Raw genomic sequence first — 23,807 nt, forward strand, 5'->3', positions numbered from 1 at the left:
TTATAAGCACACCCTATCTTTAAAAAAAACCAAAACCATGGTGATTTAAGCTCTTTCTGATTTTAAAGGAAACTATAACTCCAGGACTGGAAATTTTAATGCCAAGTTTTGTCCTGATAAAATTTTAAATGGCTCTTTTATGAATCTGTTGAAAAATACATTTATATTGAGAACAGCAAGTGATCCTTAACTATAACATTGTAAATATGACACTGAGTTGAGGTTACAGATGGAACAATAATCTATCTCACAGAACAAAGCTTGTCAACAAAATGGGATGAAATATTGTAACATAACCTAATTTATTATTGCCTTTTCATCCATCTTGTTATATTATGAACGTGTCAAAGTTCAAACCTCAATATTTAATCATTTAACAGTATGTTATTCAATGCTGGAGAAAGCACTGATGGCGTAACTCTCATACCAATGATATCCACAGTTTCTCTGATACCTGTTCAATTCTGATACCTGCTGGGAGAATTGAAAAATATTAAACTCATTAAACTTCCTATGCCACTTTTTTTTTTTTTTTTTTTTTTTTTTTTTTTTTTTTTTCTGCGATAACCTTCTGATGTCTGCCCACAAAACATGAACACTTATTTCTAGTAGAATCTGGAAGATGAACAAAGACTTTGTTGGTATGTGGTGACTCCTATTCTAAAGCATGTGGCTCAATTCCTTTGGTAATATCACCCATGTTAAATTTCTATTGTTTATTTAATACCATAGTTGCTTGTACAGACTGACCTTTCAGCACCAGCAGACAACAACTGGCTAATAAAAGGTTTTTATATTAATGAAGTTGAGCTCTGAGATTTCAATGTAAGGAGATTGAGGCCAGCACTAAGCATTTTTAAAATGCAATCCACATTCCTTTTTTCTTGTCACTTCTCACTGAACTGGCAAACAATCAAACCTATAAATACATACTATGGGAAATCAATATTATAATTTTTAATACTTATTTTTTTTCCAGAAATTCCAGCTTCAAATAGTTTTAGTTGGAAAACTAAGCAAGTAATTATGAACATTTAAAGAATTATTTGAATACATGAAAATGTCAGAGCACAATTCATATAAAACAGCTCAAGCGCTGCAGAAGAGAAAGCATTGTTAACTATATTTTCTAAATTATGGAAATACAGAAAAAGGAGAACATGAGCATGTTTTTAAAGTCCTAATACAAAAAACCCCTCTTGATTTCCTGTCTCAGTTTCTATGTTTCAACACCTAGTGAGTATTTGCTCACTTTTCCTCCAAAATTCACAATGGAACTGTAGTTGGCATAGGGAATTAAGTCACAGAATCTGATTTGGTAGCAATCTTTTATTCACCAGATACATGTTCAAATAAATCATGAGTGAGTCTATGCCTATGTAGTTCAGGGTTTAAGGTAGACAGGCTCTGGTTTGGTTTCTATCATTTATCTGTTGTCTACCTTGTACGGGTTTGTTGTCTTCCTGAACCACTCTTCTCCCATCTTCAAAACTGTGGTAAAGCACTTGGAAAATATTCAGTATCTACAGTGGGAAGGTCATATCAAGAGGTCCTATGTTATGAATATTTTCTCACTGAGGCAAGGACAAGGCCTTACAAAATGTGTGCAGTTTTGGTACATAAATTCCTAAAATACACAAATAACTTCACCTGGGGTTAGAATAAAAAGTTTCTCCCATATAAAATTAAAAGGCATCATTGCAGAAAAAGAAAAAAAAAAGACACAAATGACTGTACAAGTGATGTTCATGGTTCAGGAAATGTGCATATTACTCTGGTTCCCCTTTCCTTCTTTGGGAAGTGTTAACATCATGTAGTTACAGTTAAAAATTGACTACATTAATCAAGCACTAAATCCTTAGTCAGTGACTGAACTCCTATTTTTCAAATGACAGACTGCCTGAACATAGACCCAGGTTTTTACATACCTGTCTTCTACTTATAAGATTATAAATAACCCAACCATCAGCTTGTGGATTTCCTCAAGAATAGTTTATGCCATCAAAAGCAATGAATATTCATTCTGCTGTTTAACAGAATGCTGTTTACATAAGGTCAGCTGTAACACTGGTGACCTCTAGCCCACAGTAACATCTGTACTGACTAGAGCAAGCAACGGCTGCTTCAGGTGATATAGTCTTGGCTTGGAGTCTTGACATGCATTTCTTAAATGGGTATGCTGATACAGTTTTGACTGCTTAATTTCCTTTGTTATGAAAAACGTAGATAAAACTATCTACTGTCTCACAGTATCTTTCAAATCAAGTCCACTCTTCTTGTTCACTTCCTCACATGCAAGTATCTCCCCACAACAACCTGCCTCTCCTTTTCCTCTTCCTTCCATCCACCCACCATTGTTGCTCCCTCCTGGCACTGCTCAGAAACACTGTTCACTTGGCATTTGCAATACAGAACATCCCAGCTTTCCTTTCTCCAAATCCTTCTCAGGATGCTGCAAAGAAATCAGTGACTGGGGGAGGATTATATGGATTTACTTGGCAATTTCTTTTCTTGTACAAAGGATGCAAACATACAGAAAAGTAACCAAAAAAACCTACTCCTTGCAAATGCCACTTGCCTGTTCTAGACTTCTGCCAGAGGTTATCTGGCAAATTCTGTGGCAGCTGTGTAAGCCTCCAAGTACCCAGCTGGTGCCCCCTCCAGGCAGAACATCTCTGCCTCTGGCCACTTCACTGCCTGGCTTCAGGAAGCCAGAGCAAAGCTGTGAGACTGTAAATGGGGCAAAGGCACACAGTTCTGCTGAGGGAGAAGGGATAATCCCTACGGTGAGGAAACAGCTGGAGCTGGTAAACCTTGAGGCCATCAGAGCTGACACACCAAAGTTCATCTGCCAAAGAGGTCTGACTTCGAGCTCTCCCTGGCAGAGCTCCTTGTATTTGCCCAACACTGAGAAGAGCTCCGATCCTGCACAGAGCTGCAGTAATGTAAACAGTAAATAAAAGTAATGCTAACATGTGATTTCCACTGCTTGCTTCTGCTAGAGCCTTACCCAGGCTCTGCCTTGTTTCGCTCAGCTTGCACTGAACTGTAAGATCGCATACCTTCATAGGACAGCTCAACCTCAGCGCCAGTTAATTTTTCCTCCCCTGTCCAGCTGGTTCCAAGTTTACTGACTTGTAAATGTTACGTACTGACTTGTACATTAATATATGGAGAATAATATAGCAATGCTGCATTTGATGCAGAAATCATTATCATGAATACAAAACAGATGCATAGGACAAGAAAGTGTTATTTGATTAAGATTGCCATGGACCTCCATACACTATTTCCTTTTCAAACTATGCTGCAGCAAAAAGTGCAGCAGGAAAATCTAAACGCTCTACAGCCAACTTGTTATTTGTTGTCAGTAATAACAGACTGAGCAGCAAAATTACCAACTGCATCCCTACAGCAAACTTCTCTGCTCTGCAATTCTCTCCAAGTGCCCTAAAGGTGGTCCCATTTGCTATTCAAATTTTAGCCTCCTCTAGGCTATAGGCAGAGTCTGCCATCCCTTCCAGTGTTTAACCAGAGGCACCATCGTAAGAGTATGTGGGCATATATAAAACGGGACGGCATTAATGTACCCCTTTCTTGCTTCCCCTGCCGCTCCGCTTCTCTCTCAGACAAAGTGGGTCAAAGGAGTGTCAGAAGCTTTCTCACACTTAATGCTGTTAAGTCAGCTAACTGAATAAACATTTGTTTAACATTTGCTCGTATTTCACTAATGCGCTGTGAGAATGAGAAGAATTTTATTCCTCTTCTTCCCCATCCTCCCCCTTCCTCAGGAGTGCCACTAGCTGTTATCGCAGTGACTAATGTGCTGTATGTGGCCATTATAGTCCTCAACTCTGAAATTACAGCCAGGATGAACGATAGGCTCTGCCTGTATGTTGATTGGAGTTGGATGATGATTGATTAGAAGAAAGTCAGACTATGTAGCCATGCAAAAAGAACTGCACTAAGCCACAAGCTTAAACACTAAAGAGCATTTCACCAGTGGTTTCAGAGCTATTAGATGTTTTCATAGGAACATTTCTCTCATCCAGGTTTGCGAATTTTATCTTTATTCTTTCAAATACTGAAATTGCTTGGATAAGAGGGTTATATATATATTTTTATATATATTTATACACATTTCTAAGAGTAGCCTGAACTTTTAGAGGAAATTGAAGAGGCTTTGTGTCAAGTACAGCTAAATCCAGCCCTTCTATATCAAACCCCTGCTAGAAAATTACTGTGCAGATGATAAGGCTGAAAGATATAATAAAAAGTGACTCTACTCAATTTACACTGCAATATTGGTATGACTGAATATTTTTCATTCAGGTGACTGATAAAATCACTAAACTGTATTGCAGATAAATAAAGGAGGCTTCTGTCAAGAATAAACACCATTAATCATGAAGTCTCAGCCTCTGAGTGGCTGTGCTATGCAACTGCACGAACGCACCATCACAAGTGGCATGTGACCCACTGCCTCCTTTCTTCCCCCAACTCCTCATCGATACTGTCTTCTCCAGAAACTTTTCTGGTGCCTTTACAACATTTGGAAGCCTGGGAATGTCTTTTCCATTCAAGTTTATACACAACTGCAACTGAAATTTTAGTGGCAATATATTCAACTAAACATTGAACCCATGAAACAAAGTGAAGCCATGCAAACTGTGGCTGCATTGCTGTAAATCCAACATTATAGTGAAAAGCTTGTGTTTAAACTGGTGAGGATGAAGCCTTCATAATTCTGAAGCTGAAACAAATAGGAAATTTTCCCCCAAGCCTTCTTCCCATTTTCTTCCAAAACCACACTTTCTTGCTGGTTTTATTACTTAGTTTTGCTATTTCCAAATAGGTGCTGCGTCTATTTTTGAACAAATATAAAATTTCTTATCATAAATCTACCACAGTAGAATCTATGGGTCTCCTTTCAAAGAAGCAACTTATATGCTAAAAAATGGACATGAGCTGAAAGAAACTTATCCAGCCAAAGCACAGCCATACAAAAAGAAAAACAGACAACTTAGGTAACCTTTTTGTAACCTGTTTTAGAGCAAGTGATGATTCAATAGTGGCCATGTTATTAAGCCAGAATGAAGCAGTGCCCTACACACTAATGAGGTTAAAAAATGTAGTTAGGTCTTCGTGTTAAAGGCACTTAGCAAGCAGCCTGCTTGGCAAAGACCAACTGTGTGTTGGAGCAGAGGACTAATCACGCAGGCAGGAATCAAATCGACTGGAAGATGAGGAGACTTGAGGCCCCAAGGAATGTAATTCATGCAGAAAAGCAGTTGTCAGAGCGAGGCCAGGGAACTGTGTGGGAAGAAAGCAAAATAAACAGCTCAACAAAGAAAACAAAGACGCTCAAATAGTGGCTTTTCTAATGCTTGAGTACACTGAAACTTCAGTGGGCACATATGACAAAAAAACCATCAAACTCTATAAAAGTAATATATCAGTAAATACTGAACTGGTTCAAAAACACTCAGAAAACGCCTGTATGTCTTCAAAAATAACCTTGATGTCGTTATGCAGGACAGAGAAAGTACACTTACATCCATACATGAATGACAGGCAGAAGAAGAAAAACAACCAAATAGTACAAAGCTAAGAGAGAAATGGTTTCTACAATTACTTCGCACTTCTCTCTCTACCATTCACAGATGAGAAGAGGATGCAGGCCACATGCAAAGAGTACTCCTTCCTGTGTGCAGCAACACTCCCCGTGGAAAAACAGCACTGCTAATTAGGATCCACTCCCATGGTGTGAGGACCAGATTACTGCATCCACCAGGGGGATTATCTGACCAGAAAGAAGAGTTTGAGGCTTGTCCCGAATCTCAAAAAAACTCACGTGCAATTTATGGGAAGATTTTCTTGTGATGGGCGTGACAGTAAAATTAGATTTTGAAATCAACTGATATATGAATTTAACAAATACTTTGTTCTCTTGGAAAACAGTATTTTTAATTAATGTGTAATTACTCTCATAATTTAATGGCTTTTTTATTTTTAAAGAATTAAGCTTTTATCACTTTTAGTACTTTGGAACCTTGCTCCTCATCTCATTCATTCACTTATGATTTTTCTAAACCCTCCCTACCTTAAGAATGCTATGCACACTATTGTTTCAGCAAATTTTAGCTTCTCTTCTTCCCTTAACTCCTTCCTCCCATTAAGGCAGGTGTTCTTTCTCCTGGAAAAGCACCTGAAAAGCTTCTCGCATTACTGAAAGTGAACACTGTCCTCAACATCTGTTCTGTGAAACATTCTTTTCCCAAATTCAAAACCAAACCAAAACAAACTCTTTCATTTCCAGTGCCTACTGTAAGTCACGTTCACAATATTAGAGAACTGGGATTAAGGGAAGAAAGAAATATTTAATTCTTTTATATAATAAAACAGTCACTTCATTGTTTAAAACAAAACCAAGCTGGCAATAACAAAAGAGAAATTCAGGGACTGAATACTTCTCCTATTGTAGTTGCTACCCATATTTGGTTGTGAAGGTAACTTTTGACTAAAATTCTAATTTTACAGAGCTACAGTCCTGACAAAATGAAAGTGATATGAAGGTTCAGCATTAATCATTTCTGTTGAGGTATGGTTGGATTTGCTTCAAACCTCTGTACTAACATCAACAGATAGTCCAAAATTGATATTCACAGGGATTAGTGACTGTTACTGAACAGCATATTAGCTAGAATTTCTCATCTAAAACTACATGCAGCAGGAAAAAGAATAGTTTATACAAATCTACAGAAACTCCTGAATAAAATTATATATATATATATATATATATATATATATATATATATATTTCTGTGTAAAACACAGAGATTATTTTCTGAAATGCATTCTTCCTCCCTTCCCCTAGACAAATACATGATTTGGGAAAGAAAAGCCTTTTGAGATTGCACTTGAGTGACAATATCAGCTGTACAGTACACGTTCATGCTGAACCCAGGACTGAAGTCAAGAGGTGACCTTATGAAAGCACGGCTTTCTCCCATCCTCCAAGCACCTCCACAAACAGCAGGTGTCCAAGTCACAGATCAGCACCAACAATCATGAGGGCAGTAGGACTCACAGATATATGAAGCACCACTTACATCAAAGGTGAATGCTGCTAAGGTACAAGGGGGGAAGAAAGATATTCTGCTAACAGCCCCTTCTTGTACTTTCTCTGCCAGTATCGAAGGTCCAGGTATGGGAGCTGGCTGAGGTGCAACAAGAGAAGATCAGGAAAACACCCAGTTCTCATGCCAGGCTGAGAAGTCTTGTCTCCACCAGGCCAGCTTTTTGTTCCTGTGAGCGCTGAAAGCCATTTTGCTGCTATGTAGTCCAGCGTGTAAGTCAGTCCTAACAAATGGTAACTCTATAATGGCTGGAACACGATAGCCATCAAAAGAAACAGGAGATGAAGTCCTCGCACTGCTATTCTTGTTCTATTTGCGTGAAAAACTGGAATTAAAAAACATTTCCCCAGCAAAGCTGTAACTTTGAACAACAAGAATAAAGGAAATTAATATTCTGGCTGCATACTTATATTTGAAAAGTAGTACACTAAGTTTTGAAATCTTTGAGGTAAATGCATTATCTGTATGCTGGAAGCATTATTAATTCTCTAAACAGAGTAGGTAGCTGGGTGTGTAAATGAAACCCCTAAGGGGAACAACCTGGCCAGCTTGGAAGACACCTGCACAAGCTACACATTTGCTGCCTCAGCATCTCTGCAATTCAATCTAATCACAGGAGTAGAAACACAGTTCCCAGAAAAGGTGTCAGGATGGAAGTCCAAGGAACAAGCAAGGTAAACGAAGACAGAGGCAGGCTACACAAGCTTTCTTGATACTGCCTTGATGATATACACTGATAGTGATCTTCCAGGGCAAAGCAGAGAACACCTGATTGCCCCTGGTCATTCAGCTACTGCTCTCTCTGCCAAATCTGTCTACAATGTTGTTAAATGGGGCTCTTTTTGTTGGTGGCCTCTATAAACTGGACTAGACTATCAATCTTTTCTTCCACGGGCCAGTGGAAAAGGCATGATAAATCTAGGCTGAATTTCACCAGGAGATACAAGACTGAAAGATGTGTATCTTTAAAGAGATAGCCACTTAAATCTGATACGTTTAGAAATTCTCCCTTATGTGAAACACTCCCTCATTTTCTGTTGATCCTTAACACCAATGCTCACAACACCTCATAAATAATGCTTTCAAGAAGATGATAGGCTAGTTCATTCCTTCAGAAGCTTTGTACTCCTGACTCTTGGGCTGCAGGATGTTTTGCCTCTGTGCCTGACCTCCGCAGAGTCTCCAGAAAATTACCAACGCACCTATAAAGCTGACTATAAATGCAGTCGTAATCTATTGTAAATTCACACCTACACATTCGTTGCTGGAAGGGATTAAGCACCTGCTCTTTAGCGGCAACTTCATAGGGCCCAGCTTCAATGTAAATGTTACTCTGAAGTAAGGTCCCAAGCCATTTCTTGATCATGCATCCTAAAAGCAAAAATCAAACAGAGTAACATTTTTCTTTCAATTGTTTCTTCTATTAATCAATAACATCAGTCATCAATGACAGCTCAGCATGGCCTGAGCTGCAGTGATGAAACTCCTACTGAACACAAAACACAACCCCTTCAGTGAAATTAAGGTATTGTTGGGGTTTTTTTCTAGCATCACACAACACAGAATATGCAAGGAACAGCTAGTCAGTCTCCTGCATCTCAGAAGCACAGCTTCAACAGCCTGTGTTTTGCTACAGATATGTAAACAAATACAGACACACACACACACACACACACACACACACAAACACATATATAAAATATAGCAGGATGAGTAGGTGGTGCCAAAAAGGGAAACAAGGCGGTCATTTAACTTCTGTTTTTTCATCCTTTGGGAAAGTATAAGTCTCAACTACATTCAGTCCGTACTCCAAGATTATAGACTTGATGTCTTTGTTGGGGGAGGATGGAGTTTAAGTCAGGGAAAGATTGTGGGAGTGTGTGATAAAGATGCTCTGTGTTCCTACAATGCATCCTACTCATCACTCACATTTCTTGAAGTTTATATCTACTCTAACTTTAGGGAACTTCCAACTCACAACACAGTAATCTCACAGATGAACTTTAAAAAAGAAAGAAAAATTAAAAAATAAAAATAAAAAATTTTTAAAAAAGAAGAAAAAAAGAAAAATCCACACTAAGACTGTAACATTTCAGCTCTCTTTGAACCGAGATTTAACATGAGTGGAAGAACTGTACTGAAAAAAAAAGGAGTCTGTCACAGTCCAGTACCTCACAGGCTACTGCAACAAGTTTGACAGCAGCCTCTATAGAGTTGGCTTGCTTCTGGTTCACTGCACGTGAATACCACAGTCAGTATCTGCTCACTCGACTAATACTGCTGACTACAGCACAAAGAACACAGGAATTCTGTCCAAGAAACCACAGGCTCAGAGCCTTTGAATGTGCACTATATTTAGAGCTTGCATTCTTTGCAATTGATAACAGAATGAGGTAATAGAAATTTCAAGCAGCAGAACTCAAGTACTGAGCTATTCTATATACTTTTGCTTAAATGTTAAATTAAGGCAACGATCCACGTTCTCAAAGGTTTTGTCATTGAACATTTTTTTCTAAGCACTTTGTTAACATTTCTCCTCTAATTTTCCATCATTCTCAGACCCTGAGTAGCTCCTTACGTTAAACTGCACAGATCTAAAATTACTCAGTCCATGACAAATGTAAGCAAAAGTATGCGCCCTGTTATGTAAAGAGGATGCATGTACACACACACACAAATTTGAACACTTGTATACACATCTGCACACAGCAAGCACCCAAACAGCTTGAAATCCTGTCTAGTTATTCCTCAGTCTACAGAAAAATGTTACACAGAACAGTGACCTGAGGCATAACTTTGCCGGCCATTCTTTTTACTTCCATCATCCCTTACTTCACACTGGTTTGAAAGCCCGCCTTAGGGAACCACTTCTCACTGGCAGACAAGAATTCATCTAAGGACTGTTAACTGCCCAGATGGGGTAAATCAGCTAAGTGGCAGAGCTGACAAGTGCTGATAGACATCTTACTGCTGATAAACCTTGGAACTGCTCCCCTGCAACAACATAATCCATAAAAACCTCCTAAAGCATCCCTTTCGCTGAACTGGGCTCCACCAGATAAACCTGTGCATCTCTATGTCTCAGGTAGGGATGAGGGAACCAATCCCTTTTAGACCATTGGAGGGCTTTTCCCAGTTTTTCCTCCCCCTGTGTCACACCAGGAGGATGCCCTGTGTGCCGTTGCTGTTCCGGAGTGCTGAAGCTTCCAGCCACTGGAGGCATGCATTGTTCATTAGGGCTGGGGACTGCGGCCACTCAAGTGCTTTTCTCAACATTAAAAAACAACCAAAAACAACCAAAAAAACACCCACACCAAAACCAACCAACCAACCAAAACAACAAAAAAAACCAAACAGAAACAAAGATTTCTACCAAGACAAACCATTACATTTTACGAGCTTTTCCTTGGACATTAAAAATCTCACCCCAATTTTTCTATAATTTCAGTTGCTGCAACCTCCCCAGACAGCCTGAAATCAAGTTGCCTGTATGAAAAGAACAAAGAGCCTCTGTTAACACAATATTTATCTGCTGCTATTGTTTCTCCTTTATAAATCTGTAGTTCCTTGGCATTACAATTATCTACTCCAGAGAAAATTATTATGTCACAAGGTATTATCCACCACAGAAACAGATGACTGATGTGAACCAAATGTACTCCGGTGCTTAAAGGCAATTCTGTTGACTTTCACATAAATGTGCTGGCTTAAAACGGGATTCTAGTAGTGAATTCTTATTTGATCTAGATTTTATTTCTCAGCAGAAATTATATAAGATAGCTTTTTCTAAATACTGCTTTTTCCTAGAAGACAGAGAGCAAATTACTGAGAAGTAGAGAAGAGATGAACTGACAGTGCAGTAAGTCCAGACTATAGTTTACCAAAACAAATGAAGGTAACTGAACTTACGTAAAACAGCTACATCAGAAATATTTAATTATTTTTAATCACATTTTAACCTACTTTTTTTCCTTTAAAATGTAGCTCAGTATCAAAAATTTAAGAGAAACACCTATACTCTTTTTCTGCAATTCAGTATATGCCACTAATAATTTGCTTTCCAAACTTTTTGCAGTTTCAGATAGTTTTTAAAAACAGTCTGTTTCTAAAGCTACTCTGCAAGCATTACAAAGCTTACAAAGGAGAATTAATGATCTGCAAATTTTAAGGTAAATACCACTAAACAAGAATGAACAGCTGAACAAAAACCTGATTCACTATTTTAAATTATGCAAAACTATACACTGAGTGAGATATCATAGTTTTAGCCTAGACAAAAGCTTCCTACTCCCAAGCTTTGTAAAAGGTCCACCAATAAATGAAAACTAAAGTTCTGCTGAATTTTATGCGCGGGCATCTGGCCCTGGTATTTTATGTCCCTGAATATTACTAAGAATAGAAGGATACACACTGCTTGCAGAGCCTACAACACGCATGTCTCCGGCACATAACAAATTCTGAATAACCTTAACGAGTCATCAGACCATGCTGATTCCTTCTCAGAGACTTGCTATAAAAGTCCTCCAGGCTATTAGCAGCTGCTTATTTTTCATGCTGCACTTCACTTCCAGGGACAGGTTTCTTGGGGTGTCTCCCATTTAATACAAGATTTCTTCCTGTTTAAAGAAAGTATTTTCACGGATGATTTTGGAAAGCTGTAACTATAGTCATCTTTTCATGTCCCAAGAGCCTCCCAGTCTTTCTTCTTTGGCAGCTCCTGGCTAACCATAAAACCCATTCCAAATCCCAAAGTAATTAAAGGCAATTCAATGACTGATATTTTTCATGCTGGGTGGGGCTCTCCTTCCCACTGTGAAAGGATCAATTAATGTTCCGACAAGCTGACAAACTCCTTGCCAAGTCTACCGCTTAGAGGTACAGAGGTAAAGCAGCAGGTAAAAGATTTAAGGAGGTTTAAACACTGCAATTCAAAAAAATAAGTTAGAGCTTAGAAATTAAAATGAAAAGAAAAATCATAATGTCAGTGACAAGGCTGGGAAAATGTAAACATCCTATCAAATGTATGGCTAGCAGTTTCTCTCATAATCAAGGATACGCTTTCATCTTTCATATTTGGACATCCCCTTTTTTCTGCATGGTCCAAGATCAGATGATGATGAAAGCTGAGTGTCTAGGCCTGACTTTGCTTCTCTTTTCATCCTTGTGTAACTGATGTGTGCATAAACTAGGTATGAAATAACATATCCTAGAATCGGACTCCCTTTTTATCAACTTGGAGCTGACTGCAAGCAAAACACATGCTTTGGTTTAGTACCAGAGCATTGAGAAAGTTCAAAATATCTGTTCAAGGCATTCATGTTAGGCACATGCATGGTTATCCACATGTGCATCATTTCAGGGCATAAGACTGCCAAACTTGCTAGTCTCAATCAGCAGTTAGGAGGAAAAAAAAAAAGGAACTTGGAATATCATTGATCCTAGGAAGCTAAAATACACCAGCTGTACCTTGCAACTTCTCCTGGTGAAGGCAGCCTCCCCCAGCTGTAAGCATATGGGCAGCATCAGGGCACCTTCCCTTAGATTTACCTGCTTACTCTTCCTCATATGTAGTCCAGAGCTAAGGTAAAAGGAGATGGCAACAGACAGAGATGGAGACTAAATGGATGAATGTTTTCCAACATGCATGACACATCTTGTAATACATTCAGCCTGGAACTTTAACTTTCCACTAGCCTCCTGCAACACATGCATTTACCACTCTGAGATCTACGTAAGTCACTGCCCCAGAGCCATTCCTGATATTGCCACCTGACTTGCTGTCTCCTGTCTCATCTCTGCAGCAGTGCATTCTCTCCACAGCCACAGTAATAGCACCTGAAAATATCAGGATAGGTCACCTTCAAAGGCTGTCCAACTCAATTTTGAAATTAAGCATACTGGGAAAAACCTACTGATGCAACTTGCTTGAAGCGTGGGAATGAATGAATGAATGAATGAATGGCCAAGAGCAGTAGCTTTCTAAACTGCTGAATTTAAGTCCATCAGTAGAATTTTGCCTCTGCCTTAGGAGCTTTTTTTTCACATTAATAAGTAAAAAATCTCATCTTGGCTAAAACAGATTTTAAAAGTTGTGGGACTATAGTTATTTACACTTGCACTTCATAAAAATAGACAAGACACCCTTCTTCTTTTTCTTCTGCTCACTGCTAACAACTCTCATTCTCAACAATGACATCAAGCAACACATTCTAAACAATGACATCAAACAACTGGAAGAGTTAGCCAATAATGTATTTGTGATTTGGATCTTGAAGAAAAATAGCATACTCATGGTATGAATTTCAAATAAACACCATCATTAGTGTCATGATTTTGAATCACTGCACACCAACCAGAGAAGGCATCACACTCTAATGAATGACCTAGCAGATGTCAAGGACCAGAACAGGTAAGTTTCAGTTCCTCCTTTAATACCATACTTTAGAAATCAATTTTGGAAATTAGTAAAGAGCTGGACAAAAACAACAAAGAAAAACAAAGCAAGGAATGCAATTACAACAGCCATGCTGCTTTTGGTTTGTTTGAATCATATGGTGTTTATCACATAATTTTACCTCCTAGTTCAATGTAAAGCAGCAAAACTGAATTACAGTTTACTGGATTTTTTTTAACTGAAATTGAGAAAACAAAATAATAAAAGGAAAACACAAGCTCCAGCCTCAATTCTACCATTCATCCATTGCCGCTGAAGAACAACTCAAGTTTCATACATCTTCCTGAAGTATAAACCGAAGTTGTACTGTAGAAATTCCAAGATAACTACACAATCCTAACAGATTTTGGTAACACAAAGTGACACATTTCAGTACATATTCATAAGGGTTGGGGGTTATTATTGGGCTGTAATTGCAGTTGTTTTAATACCTAATAAGCCATGGCTGGAAAAACAAAGGCAGGTTAATTTGTGATTTCCTCTACTCATTCAGAGGCAAATTAAGTGTCAAACAGCTAATACAGAACATATTTCATTTTATGAGATTTTAATTTAATTCTGCACCATATTGTTGATGCCTTAATGTAGGGTGGTTTATCTAAGAGGAAGAGCAATTTATAAACCTCTTTCAATTGAAATCTTTAATGATAGGATACGATAGCATAATTACAGCAATGCCTGCTAGTCCTACTATACATAAGCATCTGTCAGCAATTCCATCATAAACATAAACCCTTAATTTAAGGGTTTATAACCCAAATTATAAAATTTGGCTCCAGGCTGAAATTTGGGATGCAACAGTTCTGACCAATTCTAAACAGCAATTAAATTATAAGAATCACACATATAAATACATATACCTTTTTAGAGCTGCAAGTATGTAAGAGCCCTGTAACATTTTTAAAATTACACCGTCCTCACATTTTTCTGCACTTGTATTATACCTAAACTAATTCCACTAAGGGTTGACAGGTTCTGGAACATATTTCGAGGAGCTTGGATAACCAAAATCAAGGGTTTTTTTAGATTTTATTTTTAATTTGTATTTCATACACCCATTTGAGAGCTACAAAGCTGAGGAGAAGACCAATGAAGTTATTGTTGAAGCTGTAGGTAAACATTTGCTTCCTGACTGGTTTCTTGCCATTTTCTCTCAGAATTCTCAAATATCTTCTCAATCCAGTTCTTTCTTCTTATTTTTCTTTTTTTGTAAAGGGTGCTAGGAAAGCAGTTCAAGTAATAGCTCCACACGATCCCTGGTGATCCTAAGTGCTACTCACACCAGGCTCTGTAAAACTTGCAAGAAAACCACTGGGGGCCTACCTCACATGTATGTACAGTAATAAATTTTCCTGAAAATTGCAAAAGCATGACAAACCCTAAAATCTACAAAGATGTTGAAATCCAAATGATTTTTTTTTAAGTTGCTTAATTGTTTATATATATATTTACTCACACAAACCATAATAGCTCCAAGGGTTCACGACAGCTCATCAGTCCAATGGCGACATAAACCAGATGAGCAAAAGAATTAACAAAAGTTAATGGGGGAAAATGGCCAATATCAAGGCAATCTTGAGTTTAAAGCTTGGGCTGGTATCAGAGTATATTTCTAAAGCAGCTGCCTGCAGCCATTGCACCTGGCTAAGACCCCCTTGCCTCTGCAGTGCCTCGATGAATCACCACTTAATCAGGGAGCTGGAGTGCACAGCAGACTAGGGCCCCTTTCCATAGAAGGAATGCAATTTTGGGGTCAGAGGGGACTACCCCTGAATGCCAATCAAGATATAAAAGAGGTATTTCCAACATCTTTTGGGGCTCTCACAGAAATCTTGGCACTGACAGCAGGGTAAACTGCTAGTCCTGATTTCCCACTGTCACCCAAAGCAGGTAACAGTGGTCTACCCACCCGAAAGCCCAGGCTGCTGGCTTGGGGTGCCATGCTACGGACTGGGTTCATGGGACTGAGTCTCCAGAGAAGGCTCAGCTCAGCAAATGCAGTCAGGAAGGGTCCTATGTGGCACTGATTTCCATAAGCCTCTTCCAAGCTGATAGGCAGTACACGTCTTGGATGATGGTCCATGGCTGATGCAGGTTAGAATTCCCTACCCCATCTGCCCAGTACAAAGAGAAAGGAAAATTCCCCACTAGCTTCAGAATGAGTGGGGGATCATCCCCCCCAGCTCCCAAAAACATCCATCCATGGAGAATACTGACTGCACTACAAAATCTAGGACGACCCTGTAATGACTGTCTGAGCCTGCCACCTTCAGCTTACAACAGTATTTAGCAGCAAATTCAAGCATGTATTTGAGTGTATTTTATTATGTGGTAGATTGTGGGGCGTAAATGGTGATGCATCTGAGGAACCCTGCGGAATAAATCACAAATTTCTGTGCTCTCTCTATAAATACCCACTTTTCCTCTAACGCCCAAGAAGACTGCAACATAGATTTATTACTTACCTCCAGGCAAATTTGCTCTGAAATTACAATCCAGTAATAGAAGACTGACCCAAAAAAACCTGTTAGTAAAATATTGTGTGTGTACTTGGGCATGTAGTTAGGATTGTTAATATCAATTAATTCTGCTCACAGAGGAGGACTTGTTTTAAAACAACTTCATTTTTCTTCTGCATATATGTAATTACAAAGCTGTAACTAATAGCCATAGAAAAGCAATCTGCCATCTAAACAACTAGCATTATTCTTCCAAGTATTACTTGTGCTTTTCTTCTTGTATTTTCTCAGTGTGAGAGGTGATTAGTAGATATGATTAAATGTATACATCAAGCCTTTTAGTGAAGTACCAAGCCCAGCTTTTCAGATCCCTTTTAAATGGTATTTAGCAGTTTTCTAGACACATCTACTGGTTTACTTTGCAACGCTGATACCCGTCTCCCCATATGGACCAAGATAAAATTTATTTCTATAGGATTTCACCACTACCATCCTTTTCTAATGCATGTTATCACTGGTATTAATTTCTTTTATCTTTGTGTAAACCATGTGCTCTATCACATTTGCCATTTTGTTTGGGTGACATTCCCATCAATCAACTGATTGCCTATATGTGCACACAACAGTGACTAAGAAAATTTACTAAAAATTTCATTATGCTTTGTAGCAGTCACTAGGGAAAAAACCCAACTTTTTATTGTTTTGTAAACAAACCTTTGGCATGAAAGGAAATTTTAGCTATGAAGAATACCAAGCTTAATACAGATGAAATACATGTTTATCTGGCTGTATTTCACAGGGCTCAGCACTTTTTAATTTGCCCTTTATAGAATGACATAATACAGAATAAATGTCAGTAAAACACATAGGTAACCTTTGCCAGCTACCTATTATAACAGAAATTCCTCAAGCACCAGCATGGGTTTTGCTTTATGAACAGCAAATAACCTCAATGCTTTCCAAAAGTAAATCTCGCACTCTAGCAAGACTGGAAAAATGCTCCAGGTACATGGTTTCAAGCATTGCAAAGGCCCACGCATTTGTCCATTCTTCCAGGAAGCAAGGGGGAATACTGAATACTTACACATGCAGAGGAGGAATGGGAGATGGTTCATAATGGTAACGTCCCTCATGATGTCTCGCATCAATTGGTACAGGAGGGTGGAATGCTGGAAAAAGGTGAGGAGGATCTGAAAAAACAAGCAAGGTTCCCAGACCTGAGTATCTTCAATGATTCTTTAAAAACAACATTCATAAAGACAGAACAGATTCCAAAAAGCATGTTTTAAGAGTGCTACAACTTAGGGGTCACAATCTCCTTCCTGTCTCCAATCTCCTGCTGTCCGTCAGGTCTGTCTGAGAGGAGAATTTGGCCCACAGTGTTTGCATGAATATGTATTTACTAATTTTAATATTCTCTTTTTATCATTTAAATGGAAAGGGGCATAAAAAGTCTTTAATAAATAATTACGTACCCATATGCGAAGTATCAGATCAAAAGGATGGCTTTCATAAGAATTCCTGATTTATTTATTTTGTATTAAACCAAGAAAAAAAATTAACCTAGGATGGAAAGCCTAAGCAAGAGAATACAATGCAATAAAACAGTATATCCTCAGAGATGTATGCACAGTCCTACAACAGAACGCCAAACTGAAGTGACATGCTGAGAAATATAGGTAAAATTGAAGTAAATCAGACAACGATGTTCAAAGGCAAATGTGACATGCAAAGGCTATACTGGAGATGTTTAAGCACACCACACCAAAGGCTGAACGTGGAGGAATGTGTGTCAGGACAGAGGGACTTATACCCAGGTCTTAAAGAGGAAGAGTGTTTTCTTTGTCCCCGTGACTGGAGACCCACTCATTGCTGCAGTAAGCATCCCTGCTCTAGCTCCTCCATGGCTTTCACAGGATGGGGGATTTTGCAGCTATCAGAACTCCTGTTCCCTGCTGTTTCCAGAGAGTCTCAGAGACAGGCTGACAAAAGGAGGAATGCACTCCTGACACCCCCATGGGCTCTGTCCTGAGGAGTCAGGAACCCACCCGCCCTCCCCATGACTTCTGCAGCTTGATTGCCTCCCAGCTTCGAGGGGCACGGTTCACAGTCCACAGCTCTCCTCACCAGCACACTGCTGCGATTTGTGTGCCTCGAAATGTTACACGCTGCTCACCACTGCCTCCCAAAAGCTCACAATTCCAACAAGCACCTCCAGCAGCATGAAACTAACTGATCCTGCACAATCATTACCCAATTGCCACTTTGGGTGATGTCATGTATTTACCAAAGGCTGAGAAGTACAGACATTAGGTCATGTCATGGATTTACTAAAATGCCTCAAGAAAAAAAAGAAGAAAAAAAGAAAGTTTCAATGGCGTACTCGCAGTAAAATTAATTCTACTCTAGTTTTGCCCACCAACTCTTGAAGGTACCTTTTCTTTTATATTTCCTGCCTTTCCTATTCAGCAAAATGTAAACCTCCTCTAAGATTATATTATTTGTGAAAGCAGTTCCCTGGTCCCAACTAGAGATGGTTAAAAAACTAAAATGATTTTTCCTCATCATGTTTTAAAAAGTTGGACTGCTTTATTATTGTATTTTGAAGTGAGAGAGGAATGAGAAGAACAAACCTCATTGCCCAGAGGGAATACACACAGGGGATGAAGGGGAAATAATTTTTAAGGAAACAGTATTTCAAGTATTCAGAATTTCAAGAAAGCCTGGAAACATCTGACACAGACTGTCCAGTTACACGGCTTGATTCTGTGAAAGGCATCAGCATGTGATTAGCCACAGTGCATTTCAGCCATTTACTGACTTGGGCACCATAAATGAAAAATAATTGTGGCTTATGATGTAAGCTGGGACCTCAAACTCACCGTATTTTTAATTCTGGTTCTTCTGCACCAACTGGACCTTGGCATGCAATCTGTTATGAGCTTCACTCCCCATGCCAAGCACACGTTCTTCAGTGGAGGCAAAAAAGTGGGTCACAGATGATAGGGAACACACTGTCATTATCTGAGTGGAGGATGCTTTCTGCCACCTCCTGAAACACATTCCCCGGTAGACACCAAGGCAAAGGGGAATAGGGGAAGTGTGTTTTAGCACATCTCCCTGCCTGCCCTCTTCCCTGCTAAACTAGTATTTGACTACAGCAGCATAAGCCAAAGGGAGGACGTTTCAAAGCAGATGTCTAGCATTTCACAATACAAAGTCTGCCACCATTTTTTTGTCAAAAAAGGAAGTCACTCTCACCCTCATAAACATACAGGAAAATCCTTCTCTGCCCTATGCATCTCCTTCAAAGAATGAGTCTGGAGAGCACAGGTAAGACCATAGAGATTTTGCTACCGATACTCATATCAGACAGGAAGTGGTTCACCTGGCCAAAACATGAAATCCCACTCAGGATGCCAAGCCTCCTCACTGTCCCACCCTCACCCAGACTGAGCACCTATCCTTTAAAAGTAATCCTAATAATCATGTAGTGAAACACCATTTGACCCTCCTCAATGTCTAATTTACTTTCCACTGAGAAGTGGAAACTCAGTATTAAACAACCCAAGAAAAGGTATTCTTCTCTGTGCGGCGTATACAGTGCAGATCATCAACAAGTTTTATTTATGCATGGGCTATAAATCTCCAAGAACATCGTTCTGAGTCCTCTCACATTAAGCTCCTTTGTCTATCTTGGTTGCATCTTGTTTGTAGTTTCCATCTGGGAAACAGCTGTACTCCATCATGGCACAGGGAGCTGCCTCCGTCAGCCCTGAGCCGTCCGGAGCAGAGCTGCATATCAAACCCCAACATTATTATCCATCTCACAGTTTATTATTTACACATGAGCAATACAGCTGGTGAACATCATAACTCAAGTGTATGTGTAGTAAGTTAGTACACTGTAGCCATCTCTTGTTGCAACCCTTAAGAAAAACCACATGATGACTTTTCCAAAGTCAGGCTAAAACTGCTGAAGCAGAATAAAGTGCCACTAAACCTGCCTACCTCCTATTTATCATACAATTTCCTGACTGATGGTTCCACAAACCAGCTGCTAAGTGCTGTGTACTCTACTGTCAGCAGACTAACATGCTAAATGGGAGACAGGGAGAATAATGTACAGAACTATAGAACCGGTGAAGTCAATTTTACAGATGGAAATCAAATCCTGCCATGTTGGGACAGCCCTCAGCACAAAAGTAGCTGGTAAATGCTACGTGCTTGGGGGCCCAAGACCACTCCACTTTGAAAAGCCCTCAATATTTATATAGAAAGACTCTGAGATCAGAGATCTGCCAAAGCACCCATCAGTCAGGGCTTCACTTGGAATTCACTTGAAATGGCATAAAATGTAATCGGTTGACGTGTATTTATATGGAAACAGATATTAAGTTCACAAAGTAGTAACTGAGGCTGTAGCCAGTTTCACATTGACTTTTCCTATCCCACCCAGTAACTATTTCATTAAAGGCACCATCAGAATACTAATGGCACATTCTGCCATGATTATTGATACTGTATGTTAAGTAAAAAACTGAGTGAGACTAGTCAGGCTAGAATTGAATCTGCACCTGACTCACAGTTGTTTGTGGAAGATGCTTTACCTACCTAGAAAACCAGGGGAAGAGCTCAGTGTCAAAGACAGGATAGCTGCTCTGACTGTGTTTTCATTAATTCATTTAAACGATGAGGGAAAAAACTCTTACCTTCAGCAAGGAGAAACTCCTCTCACCAAAACAAAATGACAAAATCTAACTTCCTATTCTGCTAAGGAAATTAATTATTACCTTCTTAAAAATTCTGGATAAGATGCAAACTTACACATAGTATGCCAGGCAGTTTTCTTACAGACATCCAAATGCAACTGTGAATTCCTGAGCCAATGACATCCTTGCAGAGACTTATGTAAGTGTACATACGTGGACAGATGCTGGATGTGCATTTGCAGCCCTCAGCTTCAACTCAGCAGAAGTACCTGATTCTGTGCATAAACACCACTGTTTTCAAGAACTCGTAAGGATATGCCAAAGCAATGGAAATATATTTGAAGACATTGCTCACACATTGCTGAGTTTGGGAGCTGTTGCCGCCTTCCGAATTCTCTGCTGCCTACTACTGTAAACTTCTTTCAGATGCTCTCCTGTGTCCTGTACAGCTAGCTTTAAGGGATCTCCTTTAAGGGGTCTCCTTAAAACAAACTGGGAGACACAGCTGCCTGCAATGCTACAAACTCATCAATTTTATCACAGTGAGATCTTCTGGGAAATATGTCAATTTATGCTGACTTTCTGGTGTGTAAAATCTGCCTTCTTATTTCTCCTTTAAGAATCATTCCTACCTTCTTAAAGAAGTGAGTAGGATCATCTCTCTCCAATTACAATCATTCCCATACGGAAAAAAAGCGCGACCTACTCCTACTCTCTGGAAGTCAACAACCTAAGTCTCTGCTGCAGCATCAAGAGAAAGAAACTAGGAGAAAGGACAGGTATGTACAATTCTTGATGCTGAACAGCAAACCTGAAATAAGTCTGATGAGATGCAATTCACAGCAAGACTTGTTGGAAAGGGGGATGATACCAGCTGGCTCAAAGGTGCTGGGCAACACCCTGAAACGACAGCAGAAGGTTAGGCACCTACAAAGCTCACTGAAGTTTGAGACAGCTTCTGTACACTCTGTAGTCTCTCAAAAAAGCCTCACTTAGGGGATCACTACACTTGGAAAGGTCAGCTGTGATGGTGATACTAGTAAAACACTCTGCCCTCAGCTAGCTGACTTGCTCAACCACCTTGTGATACCTGCCAAATGCTTGAGGGAGACGGCTGCTGAAATTATAGGCTGCATTTTTCTGCACATCAAGAAAACATTTGCTACCGTAGAAGATGCCTGCACTGGCTTGAACTCACCCAGTGTGGCCCCAATGTGTGCACCTGTGTCACAAGGTTAGGGCCAACAAAACAGAGATCCCAAGCCCAACACAACAAGCTCTCATTATGCTTCAGCACATTTGTCCTTAGGACAATCAGCTCACCAAATTACAAATTAGAGCTGAGCCAGGTGCAAACTTCTGTCAGATACAAACTCACTGGAGGTGAAATCTCCTTCCTGTTTAAATCCATCACAGTCTTGATGCTGAACAACAGTACCAAGCTTTCACAGCAGATGTAACAGATACAGTATGATGCAAAATATAGCCTCCCTGTTAATGTCTTTTCAATATGCAGAACAGTTTTGAAGGGTTTGCCAGCAAATTTCTACACTTCCTTTGGTTCACAAGCTGATCACCAGATGAGAATTTTCTAATATTCAGCTTTGCAGAGTCCCTAAGGGCACCACTGTTTTGTCACGTACATTTGCTTCAACTGATCTGAACTTAATGGTATTGCTAGGTTTTATGGCAAGAATTAGATTCTTAGTCACCAAGCAAAGATCTTATTTGGGATTTCTGTTTAATTACAGCTTGCATTAGGGCTCAGTAAGAGCACATGTTGTCTCTGAGGGTTTTTTTAGTTCTCTTTAAATAAGGGGTGATTTATGTTTTCTACATCTGCTTATAAAGAGGCTTTAATGAGGAAGAAAAAATGACTGAGCCACAGCTACACATGAATACATGCACTTAACTCTGTGCATTTTGAAGAGTTTCCCTATGGTGACTGGGGCTGCTGCTTAAAGTGTGGCTGGTTGCCATCTGAAGCACTGCTTGTTTGCAGGCTGATCCGCTGCTGTGCTACAGACTGTGATCTCAGAAAGGATGCTTTTCTGTGTGTCTGTTGCGCGTGCACACACACGCTTCCAATGTGGTAACAGTCACATTTACATGAATGCAGCTAACTCACCATCTGACTTCACAGAGAAGGGGACTCTAAATAGGAAAAAGGAAAGCCACGGCAAAGCTGGAAAAAAAGTCAAGTGTATAAAGCCAAGAAATAGACAGAAGGAAATTGAAGAAAAGAACTTTTAAGAGGCAAGTTCTCTCCATTCCAGTAGCACTAAACATTAATTGTGGTAACATACAGTAGATGTAACACATTCAGAGAAAAGACAATTTTCCATTGGCTCACTTCCCTTCCATGTGTCTGTGTGTATTAATGATGATCAAACGTCCCCTTTCTACCCTCTGCTAGTGCTCACGGAATCTATGTACTGATCTTAAAACTAAACCACAGGAGCTCCAGGCCAAGCCTCACAAACCAGAGCAGAGCTCCAGCTCTTGTTATGGCTGAAAAATAATTTCTATCTTTGCAAAAACAAAACTTAAGACTTTGAAGCATCTTAGATTCCTGTCATCCATTTTAATACTTTCAGTTTGCAAATCTAAACACCTTGTGGGAACATGTTTTATCGTTAGCTGTTTCTGCAACAACCGTTATGCCAAACACTTGAGGGAGGAGCAGTTATTGTGCTGGAATAAAAGTCGCTGGAACTGGTTTCATCAGCTGGCACTGAGAGGTGTTTTAATATGCCAGATTTGCTGCAGGTATTGGCTAAATAACTGCTGGATTGATTTCAGTTTGAACACTTTATTATTCTTTCCAGTCAATGCAACTCTGCTGTCTAAGGAGCAGGACTGCCTTCTGGAATACTAACTAAACTTTCTCAAGTCCATTCAACAGACTCCAGTACTCACTGCCATTTGTCCATCCAGAAATAAAGAGAAAAAAAAAAAATCAGTAAGAGACAGACTCCCAGGGTAATAAATATATTACATGTACAAAACACCTTGAATAGAAAAACCTCCAATTCTTTCATAA

General features: G+C 39.4%; 1 protein-coding gene across 3 annotated transcripts in view; it reads right to left on the reverse strand.

The window, feature by feature from the left end:
- GLI3 (GLI family zinc finger 3) overlaps nucleotides 1-23,807 on the reverse strand; it is a 206,271-nt gene that overhangs the window by 73,610 nt on the left and 108,854 nt on the right. For 2 of the 3 annotated variants that reach the window (XM_040082894.2, XM_040082889.1), the window contains exon 5: nucleotides 17,137-17,242. In XM_040082894.2, coding sequence (XP_039938828.1) covers nucleotides 17,137-17,242 — 106 coding nt within the window. Of the gene's footprint in view, nucleotides 1-17,136; nucleotides 17,243-23,807 lie in introns of those variants that run through there. The other variant, XM_058423101.1, reaches the window with a different exon arrangement.

Source organism: Hirundo rustica, chromosome 1, assembly GCF_015227805.2.
Source record: "Hirundo rustica isolate bHirRus1 chromosome 1, bHirRus1.pri.v3, whole genome shotgun sequence".
Lineage (NCBI taxonomy): Eukaryota > Metazoa > Chordata > Aves > Passeriformes > Hirundinidae > Hirundo > Hirundo rustica.